The following is a 19,743-nucleotide window of genomic DNA, read 5'->3' on the forward strand; positions in this document are numbered from 1 at the left end:
TTACAAACAATTAAAACACTAAATTCGTGCCTTATTCCGCGAAATGGATCCAGCCTATCTAACTGTATATAAATCAGTGTTTCCGGCCTCATATCAATAGGGATGTTGATACACGTCCTCCATGACCCCGGCCCCGCGTGTTCCTAACGTTAAAAGCAGAAGTGCTTTTACAGGTTTACATGAGGCAATAGTAGTAAAAAAAAACTGCCAGATGTTTAGATGACAAGAATACTGGCAGAGGTTTACATGACAAGAATACTGGCAGAGGTTTACATGACAAGAATACTGTCAGAGGTTTACATGACAAGAATACTGGCAGAGGTTTACATGACAAGAATATTACCAGAGGTTTACATACGTAAAAACCACTGTCAGATGTTTACACAGGAAGACTCATATATCCTACCCATATCGATAACCGTTGTGCAGGTATAAAAAGTTCTAGGCCAACATGTTTACACATACTTTCAAAGCTTCTGTGACGAAAGACCCGTCTGTGGCATATAATAAGCTTATTCGTTAGCTCTATAAACAACATATCTATTCTGTAGACATTCACTTGGTGTTATAATAATAATAGAGTTGATATCTAGCACTTGACATGACCGGAGGCTCAAAGTGCTTTACAAAAATGAAAGAAAGGAAAATACAGAGACATATTAATAAGGAACGTTCATCTAAAAACAAAACAAAACCAAAAACAAAACAAACAAAAACAATAAGATTATTGGATGTCGTTGTAGTGTTAAATATCGCCATCAGTACATTGCCGGTCTGTATCCTTGCCATGACATCTTCCCTCCATTGTTTCAGACACGTTTCCTGGCGTCTTACCTGACGTGTGTTGTGCTCGTATTTTAAAACTTGTGAAAAACAGTTAAAAGGCAACTTAAAGTTCAGTTCCACATAGTCAGTCTCCACCTACTCATTGTAGCGGAACTTTCTCACCACCTGGCCGTTATGACTGCGCACCTCCAGTGTTGGTCTCCCACTGGAACTTCCGTCACGAACGGTAACTCTGTGGTTACCAACCGTGCCAGTCTGGCCGCTGATCCTGCCGGACTGGAAGGACCGCACGTTGTCGGGACGAAGATTCTGGAAGTGACGGACAGCGTCGCCGTAGTTGCCCTGCCCATCGTACTGACGTGTCACACGTGCGCCGCTCCTCGTGGTGCCGCTGCGAGAAAAGCTCCGGAAGAGGGCGCGCGCTCCTGTCAGTGCTGCACGTGCAACGAGTGGGGCTATGCGCTTACGTCGAGACAGCGCCCCAGGGGCTCCCAGGGAGCTACCGCGGTTGACCTTTCTGTCCTCAAGCAGCAGTCTCTTGGTCACGTGTTCACCTATTGCAAAACAAAAAGGACGACAAATCAGAGAAATATCACGGAGGATGAAGAATAGCAAACTCGACAGCATGCGTTACAAAAGGTCATGAGCACCAGCTCACCACAAGCTACGTGTAACAAACAACTCACCTGCTTGACCGAAGAAGGTGTCGTCATCGATGTCCATGAGCGCCTGCAGTCCGTCATCGTCCAGATCATCAAGAGGAAAGCCTGTCAGCACGTCATGTTTATCTCTCACTGCTTCATCTTTGTCATCTACGATAACAGCTTCCGTGTGCAGGTCGTCGTTACTCTTAGTGATGAAGCTGCTGGTGTCGTCACCAAGCCCAACAGGTCCCGGGCTACCCACAGCTGCAGTGTTCGCAGCCTTGCAGTCAACAAAAGGAGTGCATGCCAACAGGACAAGACCGACCAGAGACAGACAGAGTGTTGTCGCCGACATGTTGGCTACTGGACAAGAGGCAGGGAAACACCGCGATGCTGCCAAGAGCTTGAGCGTTGCCAAAGGGTACAGCAGTCGACTGGCCCAGCTTGAGGCCTTTATACCTCCCTTTGTCTCTCACAGTCTCAAGGCCCAGATGCTTCTACCGGATGTGCGACACGTCTCGACATCCTTTCTTTAAGAGTACACTTGACCTTCGGGTGAAACAATTGTAGAGCTTACTCGCTCGGTCTCGCCATTCTCCAGACAGCCTTCATTTGATTGGATGATGAAAGGGTCAGGTATCCCGGATGCAGTCTTCACTGTCTTCCCGGACTTCCTAGGCACCAGTCGAGCAGCGGTGACCGTTACAAGGAGGAAGCTGGGAACCCCCGAGTCTCAAAATAGACACTTCCTGTTCCACGCTGACCGTCGTCTGCTCGCGTTCTGTTGTTTAGATTCTTGTAAATCTGACCTTGTCAGCAGCCCTTCACAAACAGGATTGTTTTCTTGCACGCTCCACTACCGGCAGACAAGTGATGCTTGTTTCCAGACATTACAACCATGATCACGTGACCACTAACAACGAGAAACGGGGTCTGAGAACTCTGTCGCCAGAAGGGCACAGACCCGGACTTTGGACTACAAACAGGAATTTACCTTAGTAAACATGCACATGCACGCACGCATACATATAAGCCCCGTGAGAGCAGATTTGTTACCTTCCATGTGTACATTGTCTGCACAAAAATGTCTTCTTTCCTTTTTTGTGATAGAATTAAAGTCCACTATGTGCCGCTGCCCCGGGCCATTAAATAAATACTGCCTTCACTTTCCACGTCTGCTCTCCAATCTTTTTAACAATACAACATACAGTTTTAAATTAAAAACATATTTTGATCGAGCTCGCGAGAACGAAGTGAGAAACAGTCGTTGTAATATAGTCTGTCTTAATGACCTTAATTAATGCAAGTAGTCGCCATGGCAGACTGTCGCAGCCAGCTTCCACTCCCCAACCCCCAGTCAACCCAGCTTTTGTGGGTGAATCACCGCACATGACCCACAAACAATGTAGAAATCTGGGGCATGACCCCTGACACTCCTAAGAAGGACGGGGAAGGAAACACGTTCATTCTTTCTTCTTGGGCCGAAAGAAAATATAATGCGCTCGGAATTTTTTTTCATAAAGAGAATTACAAGCCCTGATAATGTCAGCGATAATATGATTTGAAATGCGCCCTATAATTCACAGTGACAAATAACAGATCAGAAAAAATACATGATGTGAAACAGCGAATGAATACGATGTATATATGTTAAGGTGACCAGACGTTTCGAGAGCGAAAGCAGGACACGTGCCGATGATGTTGTCGTCACCGTCACAGAACGCCGAAAAAAGTGATTTTTAAAGACAACCGGGACATTTGATGGACTTGCCAGAAAGCCAGAAAGCGGGACATTGGGCGTCCTGCCCGATTAGCAGGCGGGACACGAGGTCAAAAGCGGGACGTCTGGTCACCTTATATGTAGAACTACAGGCCACAGCACCAGAACTAGAACTACAGTCTACAGGCCACACAGTACAAGAACTAGAACTACATGCCACAGCACCAGAACAAGAACTACAGGCCGCAGCACCAGAACTAGAACTACAGGCCACACAGTACAAGAACTAGAACTACAGGCCACACAGTACAAGAACTACAGGCCGCAGCACAAATTCACTTTCATCAAGGAAACAAGCAGACCATGGATGTGTATACAAGAATACTATGTAATACAAGTTCGTGAGCAGACGATGCGAGCTCTATGGTCTGTTGTGTTTTCAGGTTCTAAATCGTGGGAAGTGGAGACCGAGGACATTTGCCAAAAAGAAAGAAATAAAAAGTAGTTGAGTAACAAATTTATTGTAAGTCTGTTCTTGACTTTCACAAATTTATTGCGGCTCTGGATATTAAACTGCGAACCGTGACAGACCCAGTTGGTCTAGGAAAACAGCCAACAGTCCAGAGATATACATGTCCGTAATTATGTAACTTTTGATTCATCCATTCTCTCTCTCTCTCTCACACACACGTACACACGCACACTGCACTGATCCACAAACACGCTAGCCTTTCGTTTGCCTGAAAGATCTCGGCAGCAAAGCTTATTCCACGAACTACATTTCTACAGAACGTCGATCATCACCACAGACATCATACACGTCTGCTGTCATCACCACAGACATCATGGACGTCTGCTGTCATCACCACAGACATCATACACGTCTGCTGTCATCACCACAGACATTATACACGTCTGCTGTCATCACCACAGACATTATACACGTCTGCTGTCATCACCACAGACATCATGGACGTCTGCTGTCATCACCACAGACATCATACACGTCTGCTGTCATCACCACAGACATTATATTCATACACGTCTGCTGTCATCACCCAGTCGCGGCTCTGTCGTCTGCTGTCATCACCCAGTCGCGGCTCTGTCGTCTGCTGTCGTAGCTGAGAGTGCTGTCCCTTATAACATTGTCGACATGGCGGCGAATACGAGTAAAAATTTGAGTCAAGCAGTTAAATCAGGGCTTAGAGTTCCAGTCGGACACATCATAGTCAGTGGACGATGGCGAAGTACAGAACTTGTGGCGGATTTACAGAGTAAGAACTACAGCGCCATATTAAAAGAAATTGTAGATGAGTAAAGAGTAATTTGCCATCCGATATTATCATTGTTCCTCAATCCTCACTAGCACCCAACTGTTGCGCATCCCCGCGTCTCATAGTAGATATATATTTTTTTTCCATTCATGATTCTACACATATACCACTTATCTCGAGTGTTATAGTAACTAGTATGTGTACTCCAGTCATGATCAATTCTACACATGAACCATCTCATTCACAAGTATCATGGTAATGATGGGTATTCTAGTCATGAATCTACACGTCTACCAATCCATCTCATCCTTGAGTATCATAACTATATGTATTTCACTAAAGATTCTACACATAGCTTCTCATGCACCACTAACAGTAGAGTACATTCAGTTCCATTTGTACATCATTCCAACCACGCAAACTCAAAGTATATAAGTCTTGTGCTTATGACGACAACAATGAATATGCATACACAAACATTGATTATTATTAGCAGCTGTTATTAGTATGTTAAGCTGTTTCTCCTCCCACCTTTTGACCAGAGATAAAATTTAGGCAATATTGATCATCACTTAATTGGTTTCATTTTTCTGTGTTAAAAAAGTCATGAAATCAATATGAGTAGTGATCATTATTACAGTGTTTCATTCAGTCAACATAAGCTGATAAAGTGAGATGTAAACTAATGCTGATGCTTCATTTGCTTCTTATATATAATATGTATAAGTATAAAGACAAGATGAAAGCTGCCTGCAACAACACTATTGAAGCAGTTACCTTTTTCACAAAAATTATAAAGCTTGACATGAAATACACATATTGAACATATGCATATCCAACCCATCTATCCACACAACATAACTACAGACAGTCCACACGATGCAAATGTCACTGGGAAACAATCCAATCCATGACATGGTTTGCTGAATGTGAATAATAACATTTATATATTCGTCTGTTATATTCAAAGAAAGCATTCAAGTTCACTATGAAGACAGTCTCGGAGTAGTAGATTTTCATCCTTCCTCCAGCATTGGAGTGATTTATGTATCAGAGGCAGATGCAGTGTGTGGCACTGGCTACCGTCAGAAGTGTGTGAAGCTTCACATGGTAAGTATACAGTAGCTGTCAGTGTGTGAAGCTATGTATGGTAAGAATATCGTAGTTGACAGTGTGTAAAGCTTCAGCGTATAGTGATCAAAAATGTTACTTCTACTATAAACTTTTTTTCACCCTCTGATCTCCAATACTTAAATCATCAAATTAGTGAACATTCTACCCTCGTGGTTAAAACAAACAGAGCAAAACAGAATTAAAAAACTATATATACTTGTGACTAGTCTCTTACAAATATGCAATGGGTGTAGTAAAAGTTTAACACTTAAAAGATTTGTTTATATTTCAGGCAAACAGAATTCGTGGGATTGTTATAGTAGAGAGGACACCAGCAAGTGACCAGTACTTTAAAGATGTGCAGATATTCTGTGGGCTAGAAATTGGCCTTAGTGTTGTACCTGTCTCTGGTCCAATTGAGGCAGCTGGCTTCTTAAAGCAGTTAGTAAGGAAAATGAAAAACTGTACCCATTTAGCATTTTAATTCTTTTTCTTTCAAACATAATATCTGATAGTATAATGTCATATGAGTTACCTACTATAAGTGTATTAACTGCTGTAACGTCAAAGTCATGGTTTTCATAATTCTGTTGGAAGTTGCCAGATGACATACAAAACCTTCTTTAAGTCTTCCAAGTATAGCTTGTCTAATCTTAAAGAAACTGCTCATTTACTGAAACCTACATTAATATGAAAAAATTGTAAACAGACTTTTACTTTCCTATGTGATTTGATATTAGCTAATGCATTTATGACATATTCCTTTAAGGTACATGCTGAGGGAAAACAAAGTGTAAATGTTTTCAAGAAACCAGCACCACAACCAAACGTAGATAGTGCTGTTCTGGCCACTCTCAGGACAGTGCCAACACTCGGAGAAGTCAAAGCTCGCCAGCTTCTGGCCAAGTTCAAAAGTAAGACATTTCCCCTACAAGAACAGTTGCTAGTAGCTGTATCTGGAGATTTCTCAAAGAGTATTGGCATTCCTTATGCAAGATCCAAATTTTGTTTTGATTACTTGTATAAAAATATTTTTATGTTAAAATCAAGATATTTTATATTTTTTATGCACGATAAATTATTGTTTCAAGGTTTTCAGTACACTTAGTTCCTGGAAATTTTTTTCTTCAATTTTACTTCATTCTTTTGTAATTGGTCAAAATAGCTATTTGAAAATCTTGTCAATGCTTGATATTCCACCAAATTAATTTGCTTGAAATTAAAACTTTTCCCACTACTTTTAAAACTCGATAATTTGTTCATGTTACATGTATAGCATCTTATGTACCTTAGGTATACATGGCATTGGCTGTGCAAGTTTTCAGGCAAGTACATGTAGTGATTAAACTATATTCTTCTTTTATCTCTTTACAATATCATCAAGATCAATCTTCTCATTCTTTATGAAAGTGCTAGGATCTTAGAAGTAAACTAAGTTTATGTGTGACAATATGTTAAAAAGGCATTTATGAAAATGTCAAGATCATGCAGCTAGTTGATGGTAAGATCATGAAGTTAGATCATGGTGCTTACTTATGGAACTTTTGTGATGCGAGCATCCCCAGGTGAAGATAGCATTGGGTGTGAACACCAAATAAGAAATCGTGACCAGTCTGTGAGCTCTGCAGTGCAGTTTCATGCACAAAGTCTATGCTTGTCATTAAATTTTTCTTTTAATTTTTCTCGTCAAAGATGCATCTAGATCATAAAATCGTCAAATTGTTTTGTTACAAAAATTGCTGCACCGATAAAGCTGAATTTGCCTTCAATTAAGCAATTTGACCTATGTTTAATGTCTCCTATGTTTAATGGCTATGTGTTTGTTGGTAAATCTTTTCTATCATCGCATTAGTTGGCCAGGGCAATACTTCCAACATATACAGTTATGACCTCATGGATAAGAGAATTTTGAGTTCTCTCCCATCCTTTCTCTCTTCAGTTTTACTGTCTTGTCATTCATTGCATGCACTGATATGCATATGTACATATACATATATGTATATATGTTTAAAAAATGTATCATAAAAAAAATGGACAATATATTTCAAATTTTCATAGGACTTGTCTGCTGTTGTTGGACATGCAGCTGCTCAAAATGTCAGACAATTCTTTCATGGTAAACCTCTGTTTTTATCAAAATAATACGAGTATTTAAACATTTTATTCATATTAATATAGAACCATATTGTCATTTAAATATTTTGTTTATATCAATATATTTGAAATGTATGGTTTATTATTATACCATCAGTAGTTAAATATGTTTATATAATGTAAGAATTTATTTCAAGTTTTCATCTAGGTAGGATTTCTATTGCATCATTCCATGTTTATATCAATAACAGTATTTAACAACTCCATATTTAAGTCAGTACTAGCATTTAAATATTCGATTTTTACTACAATTTCAGTATTGAAGTATTCTGTGTTTATCTGTTTTATGCTTGTATCAGCATTAAAAAAATTCTACTTTAATATCAGGATTTAAGTGTTCTATATTTATGTCAGTATAATACTACTCAGTGATGTAGCCCAATCCATGCTGTGTGATTCTATCTCTTTCAGTGACTAGCACTTAAGCACCAGTGTTGAAATATGGATTTTATGTTTTAAAAAATGCTTTTCTTACAGAATATTTACCTTTTCTATGATCATAATATTTGTGAACCATAAACAGTTTTCAAGAGAATATAATTCACCATTTCCAATGAATCTAAAAATTTTAAAACCATTAATTGCAACTAAAAGGAAATTAATATTATGTAATACACCTGCTTCTAGGCAGTTCACTCCATGGAATGCTAATCAAGCAGCAGCTGTGTATAAATTATGTATTGTTTATATGCATGCTCTAGTATTACAGATGCAGACAGTAGACTTAGGGTGACCATATTTTATTTAAAATTTTCAGGAATATAGACACAAGGCAGAGAATACAGAGCTGGGAAAAAAAAATTATGGTTAATGAAAGAGATGAAGACTGCCAGGAAATGTGTGTTGATCTTAGGTACACTTCCAAATACAAATGGGAAGAATTTCTTAACATGTGTAATGGTGTATGTGAACTTGTAAACAAATACTTTTGTGAAAATAGTTACAGTTGCTCAGTCTTGATGCTTGTGCTGTAGGTGACAGGATCTCATTTATACACTTTACTTAAAACATTTCCAAGTTACTAAGGTGTGTAGAGTTCTTGCTTAATATATATGTAATGTTGCATTGTGCTGTTAAAGTGAATTTAGCCTTGCTGCATTAATTCTGGGATGACTGTCCATTTTGTATTTATTTATAAAAAAATTGGAAAACTTGATTTTTCTTGTTATAAAAATAACTTGAATCTGTGTTATTGCATTTTATTAAAAAGGCAATTATCTCTCTAGCAAATGACAGTGTCTCTTAAACAATGAAATAATTTCACTCGTGCTTATCACACTGGGGATTGTGCACCCTTTTTACCTAAATATTAAAAGTATTCAGGGTGTTTTAAATGTATCAGATTACTATTAGAATCAGTTTTCACTAAAATAAACCCACTGACATTTTACTTACAGCAGACAGGTTAAAAAAGAGAGAAAATTGCCTTCAGTAAAGTCTATCAGGATGAAAATTGACTTTCTGTTGGTGCTCATTTGCATCTTTCCAGTTTTCTTATTTTAGCCAATGACAACTGCTTCTGTCAGGACTTTTATAGGTTTAGCTGAGACATTTGTTGATTCACATTAGCCCTTAGTTTCCTGCAAACTAGAGTTTAAAATAAAATGCAGTCTATAAGTATTGCTCTCACTGTCACAACACATGGCACATGGTGGGTTATGTTCGTTATGTTAAGCAGTCAAACAACAGAAATGATTGGGTGTCAGTGCCACTACAGTTGCCCTAATGTATTAAGAACAGCTTTGAGTTCACAACAGTTTATCTTGTAGGCTCCCCCCTCCCCTTGCTCCTACCATCTGTTACCGACATCCTCAGTCACACAATTTGCATTATGCCCACCAACACTTAACATGGTCTCACCTGCAGACCTCATTAAAAACTGTCCCATCCCTTGTCTGTGAACTCGAGCAATACTTGAAGATCATGGGTGACAGATGGACTGCGCTTGATTTTATCATCGTAAATACTGGCATATTTGCAACATTCTAGTAATTCCTTGACTTCAAAAGTACATTTAAAACCTTAAAGAAACAAATTATTTGGACCGGCAAAGAACAATACCGAGGGTGCTCTTCTTTTTTTTTTTTCGGCAGAATTTTCTTTTTGTCTATGTGTCATCTAAATGGTACAAACATATGATTATCATAGACAATCGAAACAATACTATTAACAGCGAGTATCAAATGTCAGATCACAAACAAGACGTACTCGATCGATCCTTCATCGATCATCACATATTTCAAACTGGCTTTCCTCGTCATTCTGCTCAAGCTATTCTATTTTTAGGAATTTATTTCTCGTTGTACTTCTGTGAATGAAAGTTCATCTTTGTTTTCCCCAACGTAGACAGCAAACCAAAAAGATCGTCAGCTTGTGTGTTTGTGTGATTACTGAGCTAACAACGGCCGAGGTCAGCTGAGGTCAGGAAGGGGGACAACTTGAGGAAAGTCGCCGTGTGACAAGCGACAGCGGAAGTGGACCACAGGCCGCTTATGTCGCGAGGTGCCGCATAATCATGGATCTACGCACGGGATAATACAGTAGACAAGTAACAGGGGCACCAAAGCGCCAGAAGATGGCGACGAGGAGTCTGACGGAGGTGTTCATCTTAATGAGGAATAATGCGCTTCAAAGCCGCCACATTTTTTCGGAACAGGTAAAGGCTGGATGTCGGGCCCTCCCAGTGCCACACCAGCATCGCTGCCGTCTCTCTTCTTGGCATAAATAATCACACTCTAGTTCACCATTGCCATAAGGCAGCTTTCCATATAATATTAAATGAGAAGTAAACAGTTCTTGGTACGCTGCGTTTTTCCATTCTAATTAATTCAAGATTACCAAGTTTTCCTTTGCAATATGTATCAATGTCAGCGCAGAATGAGCAAAACAATCTAAGAGATGTTCTTTGACATGATTGATTTCTTTATAAAAAGTGTTATTCATCAACCCTACAAAAAATATTGGCAGTCAGACGTGAAACTACATAGGATTCTTGATATTTCATACCAATATTACTCAAAAACTGTTACAGTTATGAGATAATTATATTGCCAGCAGTAAAGTTGTTCTCAAATTTGCTATTTAATATTTTTGACAAATTTAAGCCCACAGATTTAAAAAAAAATGAAACGATCTTTCTAAACTTGATGCACACAGTCATAGACGAGAAAATATATCCATAGGTTGATTCTTAACAGGACTTGAAAAATTAAATCCATAAAATCAAATTACTATTCATGATTTTGTCGTTCTGAAACCCAAGTTTTAGTAACGACACATATTTGTCCCATAAAAATGAACATATAATCATCGATTTTCTAATAAAGAGAGTCTTTTCATAAAACAAAGTGAGTTCATATTTATTATTCTAGGTTCATACATTGATACAAATGTTTTAATGAGCCTGTTTTCACTGTTCAGACAGCTGATGATCGTACGTCTTTAATGGCCAGTGCTCATGTTGATCCAGAACTTGGTCTAGCTTCAGCACGATCAGCATCTCTTCCTCCAGACTGGATTGATAAGGTCACTGAAATTCAGTATGATTTTACAAAGATCAAAGAAAAAAGTAAGTTAATAAAATGATACTTAAGGATTTGTGTGCCTTCTCTCTTATTTCAGACAAGTTTAGTCCACTTAAACTAAGCATTTTATTTAGTGCAGTTGTTTTGTAAAAGCTGAAGTAGCGTATGATAATAATAAAGGTTTTGTGTTATAATACATATGTCAGAATATGTTGTTTTACCCTGGCTGAAATAAGCTACAAAAATTGAAAGCATACATAACAGAAAATTGTTTTAACTCCTTTGGAACATTTATGCCTTGAGTTTCTTTATTTTTTTTCATAATATATTTATCCACAAATTAATGTTTATTTTATTTTGGTCATGACGTCTGTAAAGTTCATGCTTGTCATCTTGATTTAGAGATGATGTGTTTAACTCAGTATTGTCAGGTGCATGTGTTGGGTGACTTGCTTCCCATGTGTAGAACAACAGGATAGTTGCATGCTCTGTGTTTCAAACTGGAGGACATTCTCAAAAAATAAATGAAACCCTTTATTTTAAGCTATCCTTTATACTAATCTCTATTACCTTTTTACATAGAGATGCATTATAATGGTGAGAGACACTAAATCTTTCCTTGGCTAGTTCTATATTACTATGGAATATATATATATAAATAAAATATGTATATATGTACACATTTTATTTACATTCTCTGTGGAAAGTATATCAGGCTTGTAGTTTACTGGCAAGGAGATGCTATTTAAATTGCTATTATTGTTATGAAGATTAATGAAAGGTGAGAGGCTAGAGGCAGTGATGTGAGGTTTATCTTGTGTGTGCTGACTGACAGTGAAAGAGTTGTCAGCTCTACATGACAAGCACCTCAACCGCCCCACACTGGATGACAGTGTGGATGAGGAGCATGCTATTGAGATTCACACCCAGCAAATCACACAGGTAAACATAGTGCATGTGTGACAAGGAGACAGTGTGTTGCACAAGCTAGTGTATAACATTAATAGGGTCTTCTACTTTAGTGCCACATTCCCTTGATACCCAACCCCAGCTCTTGAGTTTTCTGAACACTGAAAGCATGCCATTGGGTCAATAGTTTTTGTGAGGTTTCTCAAATCTGTAGTAACATTAATGAATATAAAAAAAGAAGCATGACTGAGATTAATTTTTCAAAATATAAATTAAGGCATCATAAAATAGTTTTAGGGACAAAGTTTTTTCCTGTCCTGTGGTGCATTATTTTGTCAGTGAGTGTAAATAAACAAATTTTAAGTGTTCCGTTTACTTCATCAAAAAAACAAGTCTTGGAGCCTAAAAATCTCAAAACTATTGACACCTAACAAACCCATGTAATAAATATTTTATATGGTTATATTTGCTGTGGGTCTTTTTTCCTCCGATATTATGCTGAACTTTGTAAAATTTATAAACTGAAGAAGCAAACTGACACAGGATCTCAAGAAAAGCACACCATTACGAATTTGTCTAGAATTTGTATTGACCCTAAATCATCTAAAGGAAGTGCTGCTTTCTCCCAATCGAATCTGACTGCAGAAATACATACTTGGTCTGCAGTCATTGGTACTGGCAATGTTGCCTGAGAACTCTGTTTAATTACTGAACACATATTTTGAAAAATGTTATATTCTGTAATTACATTGTTTATCAATAAAATGCTTTTTACTTTTTATTTTGACTTACAGATGTTTTCCCACTGTCAGCGACTGGTACAACAGATTCGATCACGAAGTGTACATGGAAAACAGATGGAGCAGAAATTAGCTCAGAACATAGTTGCATCTCTAGCACGCTCACTGCAGGAAATGTCTATCAACTTTCGGCGCAGTCAGTCAGCCTATTTAAAAAGTGAGGATCATTATTATACCATACCAAAATAGTTTTTTAAGGGCAGAGTTTTGATGAGAAGAAATATGCAAGTTTAGTTTCAAGTTTTTCGCCTTGAATTACTTTGCTTTTATCTCAAGATAAATTACCAAAACTGAAATAGAACTTGTGTTAATTTTAAAACAATGAAATCTTTAAATGGCAGAACTGAAGAGCCGAGAAGAAAGGTCCCAACAGTATTTTGGCACACACCTGGGCCCAGACACTGGAATACTGGTTGATGGGATTTCTGGTGATGACTTTGTGTATGACAAGGTCAGATTTTATATATGTGCTGTGATGCATGCTTCATCAAAATTTCCAGTTTGCCATCAGGCCTTTTATTTACAAGAACCCAGTGTCATATATACATATGCACACATACAGCTCTTACTCTCAGCCTTTTTATACTTAAGATTAACTACCATAGAATATACCATTGATTAAACTAGTTGATGTGTGAGTGGATGCATGCTTAGTTTAGTTTGAGAGCATTGCATTCAGATTTGTGGTATTTACAGAGGTAGGCATGTTTTTGGAGGGCAAACAATATATATCTTTTGGTTAAGCTTTCTAGGTACCTGACCATTTTCTGATGCTGAAAGGACAAACATGCTTATAGTTTGCATACTTGAAAAGCTATAAGTCTTTAAATGTGCAGGGATTCACTTCAGCTCAAATGCAGATGGTAGAGGACAACACAGCAATTGTGCATCATCGTGAACAAGAAATTGCAAAGATTGTACGCTCCATCCAAGATTTGAACGACATTTTCAAAGATGTATCTTCCATGATTGTTGATCAGGTAGGTATCTCTTGGAGAAGGGGTAGGGTGTAAGAGACAGAGAGAGAGTATATGTACACTTTATGCTTAAAATATTTTATGTAATTATTAATATCCAATATACTAAGAACTTAATTATTTTAGACTGTTATTCCTATGGTGGAAGTGAAAAAAGTGGTTTGTACATCATCTCGCTGAAATATTTTGTACAGGGCACCATCCTGGACCGCATTGACTATAACCTGGAGCATGCCTCAGTTCAAGTAGAAAAGGGACTGCAACAACTCCAGAAAGCAGAGAAATACCAGAAAAAAAACCGCAAGATGCTTATCATCATGATTCTTGCACTCGTCATCATCATTCTTATCATTGTGTTGGTTGCCATCAAGAGCTAGCACAGGCTTCATATTATAGTCATCTGAGTGAAATGTTAATGCAGTTACTGAGCATTGTGAAAGAGGCCGCAGACTGGAGGCTGAAGGTTGCATGGCTATGTTAGGAGCATGGAGTGGCCTGCAATGTGAAGAGAACTGTAGCAATAGTGTTAATATAGCAGGCGATGGTAAACTGCTGTCAACTTGTTCTGATTTACAGAACTGTAAGGTGCCCTGATGAATGGCTGTCTATAATACTAGAGGATCGTGAAGAAACCCAGGTTGAGGGTTTTGTTTTGTGTTTTTGTCATTAAGACAGCATGAATTCTGTTAAATGCATTTGGATTGTATGCAAGCATCCTTATCAACCAGACACTTTCAAAATTCAGCTTTGTGGTATAGATTTGTTTTTGACTCTTTCAGAGAAAAATAACTAGCTCTATCTTTATGTTGTTACTGCCTTGTAGTAGTAATGACAAGGCATGGGCTCTTTCTGACTCAAGTTTTAGGTTTCTGAGGGGAACAATGCATGAAGGATGATGAGGTGCTCACATAGGAAGTAGACAAGATTACATATTTTAGGGTCCAAATGTGCAGGCTGGAGGTGGAAATTGGTTAGGATGCCACATTAACTGATGCTGATATCAGTCTTGGCAAATTATTAGCTAAAATTTAGAAGTTTGAAAATATAGATCCATTGTAATTTTACCACTGATGAAGACCAGGAGATGCCTGTAGTCTGCTCATAAGTCACACAATACTAGTTTACAGCAAATTGTTTTGTGGCCATAACAAGAGAAGACTGGTTTACTGATACAGCGAAGCGTATCAGGCAAAACTCCCCTTTTAAGTGTATTTGACTTTATATGTGTTTGCTTCAGTCTTTCTCTCCTCCAGTAGGTGCTGTGCCCACGATTGCCGGACTTAAGAAGTGATGTATCCACCTTTGTTTACAAACAGAGTATCCATGTCTAAAGCAAGTTCAAGATTTGGAATACAGATCTAAATCAGGAAGAAGTGGTGAACTGATGAAATTCCAGATCTGTGCTTATGGCTGAAACACTAGGTTAGCAGAGAGTTTTGGTGGAATTAGGAGTTGATTCCTTTAAACTCACTAACCCTTACTATGAGAAAAAGAGCCACACAGTGTCCATTACACAGTGGTCAAGCTCTGGCTCTGTGATGGTGGCAGGGTCGCACTGTTGCAGGTGATAAAGATGACATAGCATGTCGTGCATAATTTTATTTAGACACTTTGTAGACACTGGCTGCCAAAACAATTTGCTTGAGGTGGAGCGAGGAGTTACAATCAGAATGTGTATATAATGTTGTATGATTAACACATGAGATAACCATGTAAAATTGATTCTTGTGATATTTTATGAGATTTAACTTTGAAGAGAACAAATGCTTCAGGTGTTTTAGATGCATTTGTTCTGTGTACAAGTCATTAACATGAGACAACATGCTAGCGCTCAAAAGCGCTTTACTCATTCAATATGGATGACTTGATGCATTTGAGCTTTAGCTATGAAGATGTTCACATCTGTGGGTGAGAACTGTATAGCAAGAGTTAAAGACTTAAGAGATGTAAGGAAATTTCCATAAAAATTACTTTTTCTGGGCTGTAATTAGTTTTCCAAGTGTTTGCTCTTAAGGCAAATGCAGCTGAAGGCAGTCCACGTTTATGTGACAGTGATCGGTAGATGGTAAACCTAGATTAAGAACTGATGTGTGCTAACTTCAAGAGTTAGAGAAAATGAAATGCAAGTCACAACAAAAATTGTATTGCAGCAACTTAGTGTATTCTTTCTGTGGCTTGCTGTCCCCATTTTTACATCTGTGATTACAAAATTTGTCACTTCAAAACACATGTATTGTGTTTATAAGTGTAGAGGAAAAGGTAATGTGCAAGTGAGTATTGTCTAATGACAGAGATAGTTCAAACATAGCCCATCTGATTTAGGACACCCCTCACCCCTTTATTGTCCTTGATTATATGTATGCTTGGGAGCATGTAAGGGAGATGATGGCGAGGGAAATCATTGTCATGTTTCTGATTCTTTGAAAGAACTGTTGATTGTTCAAATGTTCATGTACAAGTCTCACAATGGTAAATTTTGTTTTTCTTTTTAGCAATAGTTTTAACTCTTTTGAGTCTGTATCAACTTGTAGTCTCCAGCAACTATTAAGTCCTGGCTGTCTGCCCTTGTCCATTATATTCAATAATTGTTACTACAAAACTAAGTTAACAAAATGAAACAAAATCCAGTCAGGTGAATCACATTTGGAAAAAAAGTTACATCCTTTAACACAGGTACAGAAAGATGCTAAATTACAGATTTTAATTTTTATGGTTGTACCTTTCAAAACTGTTGGCGACATGAGTGCCCATGCAAAGTTGCCAGCAAATTTTTCGTTTTCGAGCTTATTTATGACACTAGAGTTGTTCTGCATCTTCGTAAGTTATGTTTCTTCATTTCTACCTGGTGTGTAACCATTAAAATCCACTGAATATTGGACTCAACATCAGAGTGATCATCGATTAAGTGTGTGTGCACGCGTGTCAAAATTTCGGAAATGCAATTTGATATAATTAAATTTCCTTTGGATTTACCAGAAAGTGCAATTTCATTATAAGTAAAGGTAGGAACAGTTTTTGTTTCTTAACTTTAATTTTAATTGTGATTCATCTTTCTAATGTTTAGTTTATTTTCTATAAATTTTTTTTAATACTTCAAATTCATCAGAGATAAAGGTCAAGACCTGTGTTACAACAGCCTCTATCGATAAAATCGTGGAATAATTTTTTTTTTAAAGTGTAATGCTTTCCGATGATTTGTATAAGCAGAGGCAGTTCGTGTGCAATATTCCTGTTCGTTTCGGGTGGTAAAAGTGTGGACAGTTAATTCCCTGTCATAAGGTATATGGGGAGTTCAGAAGTTTGCATGTGTTGGCACAACCTTTATGTAACCTATGTTTTTAATGACTGCTTCATTCAACCACAGTGTTCACCATCAGAAATTACCTTCAAGATATAGAAAGACTCACAAGAAAGATCTGTGCTGCATATTTAATGCATTTTCCTGTATTATTACATGTGCCACATTCCTGCAGATCATTACCCATCCTTGTGTTGACATTTAAATGTTCTTTCAATATTAATTTGAAATATTGTTTCCCATATCCCAGATATCTTACAATGTGGACCTGTACTGTATGATATCTGTTGTTACCCATATAAATGGGTTTTATGTTGTATGCTTATCTCTGAACCTACTTCTGTATTCTGTAGCATCTCTTTCCTTCCCCAAGCATTAGGGAAGAAGTCTTTATCATTACAATAACATCACACTTGGTTTCTGGAATGTTCTGCTCTTTGGTTGCAATCAAGTATTCATAATCACGAGATTAGATGTTGAATGGGTAGAGCATGAATAAACACGTCATAGGGAATCGGTTAATCATTTATGCTATATGTAAACACTGGTAATATTTATAAATTAAAATGTTTGCAGATGACTCAGAATAAAGACATCTGAGTATTATCTACCGTATTGAAATCAAACTGTGATATCTATACTTAATATGTCCTTAGAATGTGTTAAATTATTTGTTTTGTTTTACGTCAAGAGAAATCTCTGGTTTGTAGGAAATCTCAGAAAATGGTTGCAAAACATGTACTAATTATGTGTATCAAGTAGCTGGTAACACGCTAAACAAACGAATTTAAGTTTTAAGAAATCAAGCCTATAGCAGTTTCATTTTTAAAATTTTCTTTTATCCTTTGGGGAGAGAAGCAATGGTTTACTGACCCTGCTGCACAGAAAATCCTACAACATAATGTCATGTGCAAGAAGGCAGGGATAGTCATTGTATTTCTCCTGGCTGTGTTTTGAACTTTTTAAATGAGACTTGAAACTATTCCATTTTTAAGACACCTGCTGCAGAATATGTATCATAATACATGATATGTATACATATCAGCATATGTGTTATATCCATAAAAGTGATGTAAAACAAGAAAATTATTGGAGTGTTACAAAGTCACTGAATAACATGCTTTGTGGGGCTGCAGCAAAATGAAACAATGCAGAGCCATCAGTCAGAGCAACTGAAAAAAAAAGGCAGTTGTGTCAGATTAAGATTTCTTGATGATGAAAATACTGATATGCCATAACTGGTGTGACATGGTTTTGTGCCTGTTGCTCTGTGCAGAGCTTTTCCAGTTTTTTGGGGGGGAAAAAATGGGTTAGGGTGTGTACTTAACACTACTGTGAATTCTATTGTGTTGGCTTGTGAGAAGTGATCACTGAAGCAACAGTTGTGGGCTAAGTGCACATAAGTGTACAACTCTTTCTGCATCTGCTACAACTAACATCAGTGCTACACATGTCTGGTGCATACATTGAATAATTGTGATGAAGCTTGGTAAATCTGACAGCAACAATATAACTTGGGACATGGAGTTGGGGAACCTGTTGTAGACTGTTTGAAACTGTGTCAGTATGCAGTAGAGGAGGAAAGAGATCTGACCATGTTGGTCCAGATTGTTTCTGCGGGTATTGTTCTTGGACATTTAGACAATATTGGAAAACAGTTATCAGGGCTAATTTTTAGATTATATTTAACACAATGGTGGCAAACCTAGTTGGTTATGTTGGATTCAACAATAAAGTCTCAGATGTCGCTACCCGGGCTTCACTTCCAATCAGGATGTCTGCATCGGAGGTGCTGCCTGTAAATATGTGTGTGAAAGCAACATGAGGATTAAGTATAAACAGCCATCTGCTTATTGTTTACTCAGCTTGTGTTCTTATGACTGATCTTGATGCTTAGACACCTTGAAATGTGTACATCCAAGAACATTGCAACCTGACTAGATTAAGAAACAAAAGGTAGTTTTATCAAGGTATGTTCAAGTACCTGGCAGGAGCTTTAAAACCTTCAACCTTTTTTACCTCTGCTGCACACTGACAATGGGCAGCAGTCCCAATACTTCAAGGCAACCATCCTAGGGTCAGCATGCAAAGACCCTGTAGACCTCTGACAAGCCTGTTGGTACCATGGTGATGGTGTCCATGTGGCCTTACCAGGCTTAATGTTGGACATGGGCAGCAGACTGGGATGCTTTCAGGTTATACTGCAAAATGCATCAAGGTATCTCAGCTTGGTGCCACCTGACCATTGTTCGAACAGAAAATATTGTTTACTATCCATTTCTGTGCTAACAGACTGAGGTTTAAGCCATGTATGTGTTAGAACAGTCACACTTGGATGCAAGACATCTAGCTGATGGTGTGAATTAACTATGTCGGAGCCGATCTTGGGCCCCATTGAGTAGGTCTCCTGACAGCCGGTCCACTGATGCTAGCCAGCGAGGGTTTCGTTTGCCTGTTCCGCTGACCTTCTCTATCCACATACCCCTGGAGGACATGGGTAGAGAGTGGATGTCATTTGCTTGAAACATGGTTAGCCTGGTTTCT

General features: G+C 38.0%; 3 protein-coding genes across 3 annotated transcripts; 2 read left to right on the forward strand and 1 right to left on the reverse strand.

Moving 5' to 3' along the window:
• Positions 1 to 385: 385 nt before the first annotated feature.
• Positions 386 to 1,912, reverse strand: LOC112577112. Its single transcript, XM_025260069.1, has 2 exons — positions 1,473 to 1,912; positions 386 to 1,340 (listed from the first exon to the last, which is right to left on the reverse strand). The coding sequence occupies exons 1-2, from the start codon at positions 1,783 to 1,785 to the stop codon at positions 922 to 924; spliced, it is 732 nt and encodes a 243-aa protein (XP_025115854.1). The 5' UTR covers positions 1,786 to 1,912; the 3' UTR covers positions 386 to 921.
• A 2,356-nt stretch (positions 1,913 to 4,268) lies between these two features.
• Positions 4,269 to 8,874, forward strand: LOC112576845 (Fanconi anemia core complex-associated protein 24-like). Its single transcript, XM_025259636.1, has 7 exons — positions 4,269 to 4,424; positions 5,395 to 5,534; positions 5,830 to 5,982; positions 6,307 to 6,451; positions 6,831 to 6,862; positions 7,596 to 7,653; positions 8,449 to 8,874. The coding sequence occupies exons 1-7, from the start codon at positions 4,304 to 4,306 to the stop codon at positions 8,454 to 8,456; spliced, it is 657 nt and encodes a 218-aa protein (XP_025115421.1). The 5' UTR covers positions 4,269 to 4,303; the 3' UTR covers positions 8,457 to 8,874.
• A 1,260-nt stretch (positions 8,875 to 10,134) lies between these two features.
• LOC112576844 (syntaxin-16-like) lies at positions 10,135 to 18,946 on the forward strand. The gene is made up of 7 exons (XM_025259635.1): positions 10,135 to 10,347; positions 11,112 to 11,259; positions 12,051 to 12,157; positions 12,919 to 13,081; positions 13,266 to 13,375; positions 13,761 to 13,904; positions 14,096 to 18,946. Exons 1-7 carry the CDS (start codon positions 10,267 to 10,269, stop codon positions 14,276 to 14,278), a joined length of 936 nt encoding a protein of 311 aa, XP_025115420.1. The 5' UTR covers positions 10,135 to 10,266; the 3' UTR covers positions 14,279 to 18,946.
• Positions 18,947 to 19,743: the final 797 nt, after the last annotated feature.

This window comes from Pomacea canaliculata, linkage group LG12, assembly GCF_003073045.1.
Source record: "Pomacea canaliculata isolate SZHN2017 linkage group LG12, ASM307304v1, whole genome shotgun sequence".
NCBI classification, from domain to species: Eukaryota; Metazoa; Mollusca; class Gastropoda; order Architaenioglossa; family Ampullariidae; genus Pomacea; species Pomacea canaliculata.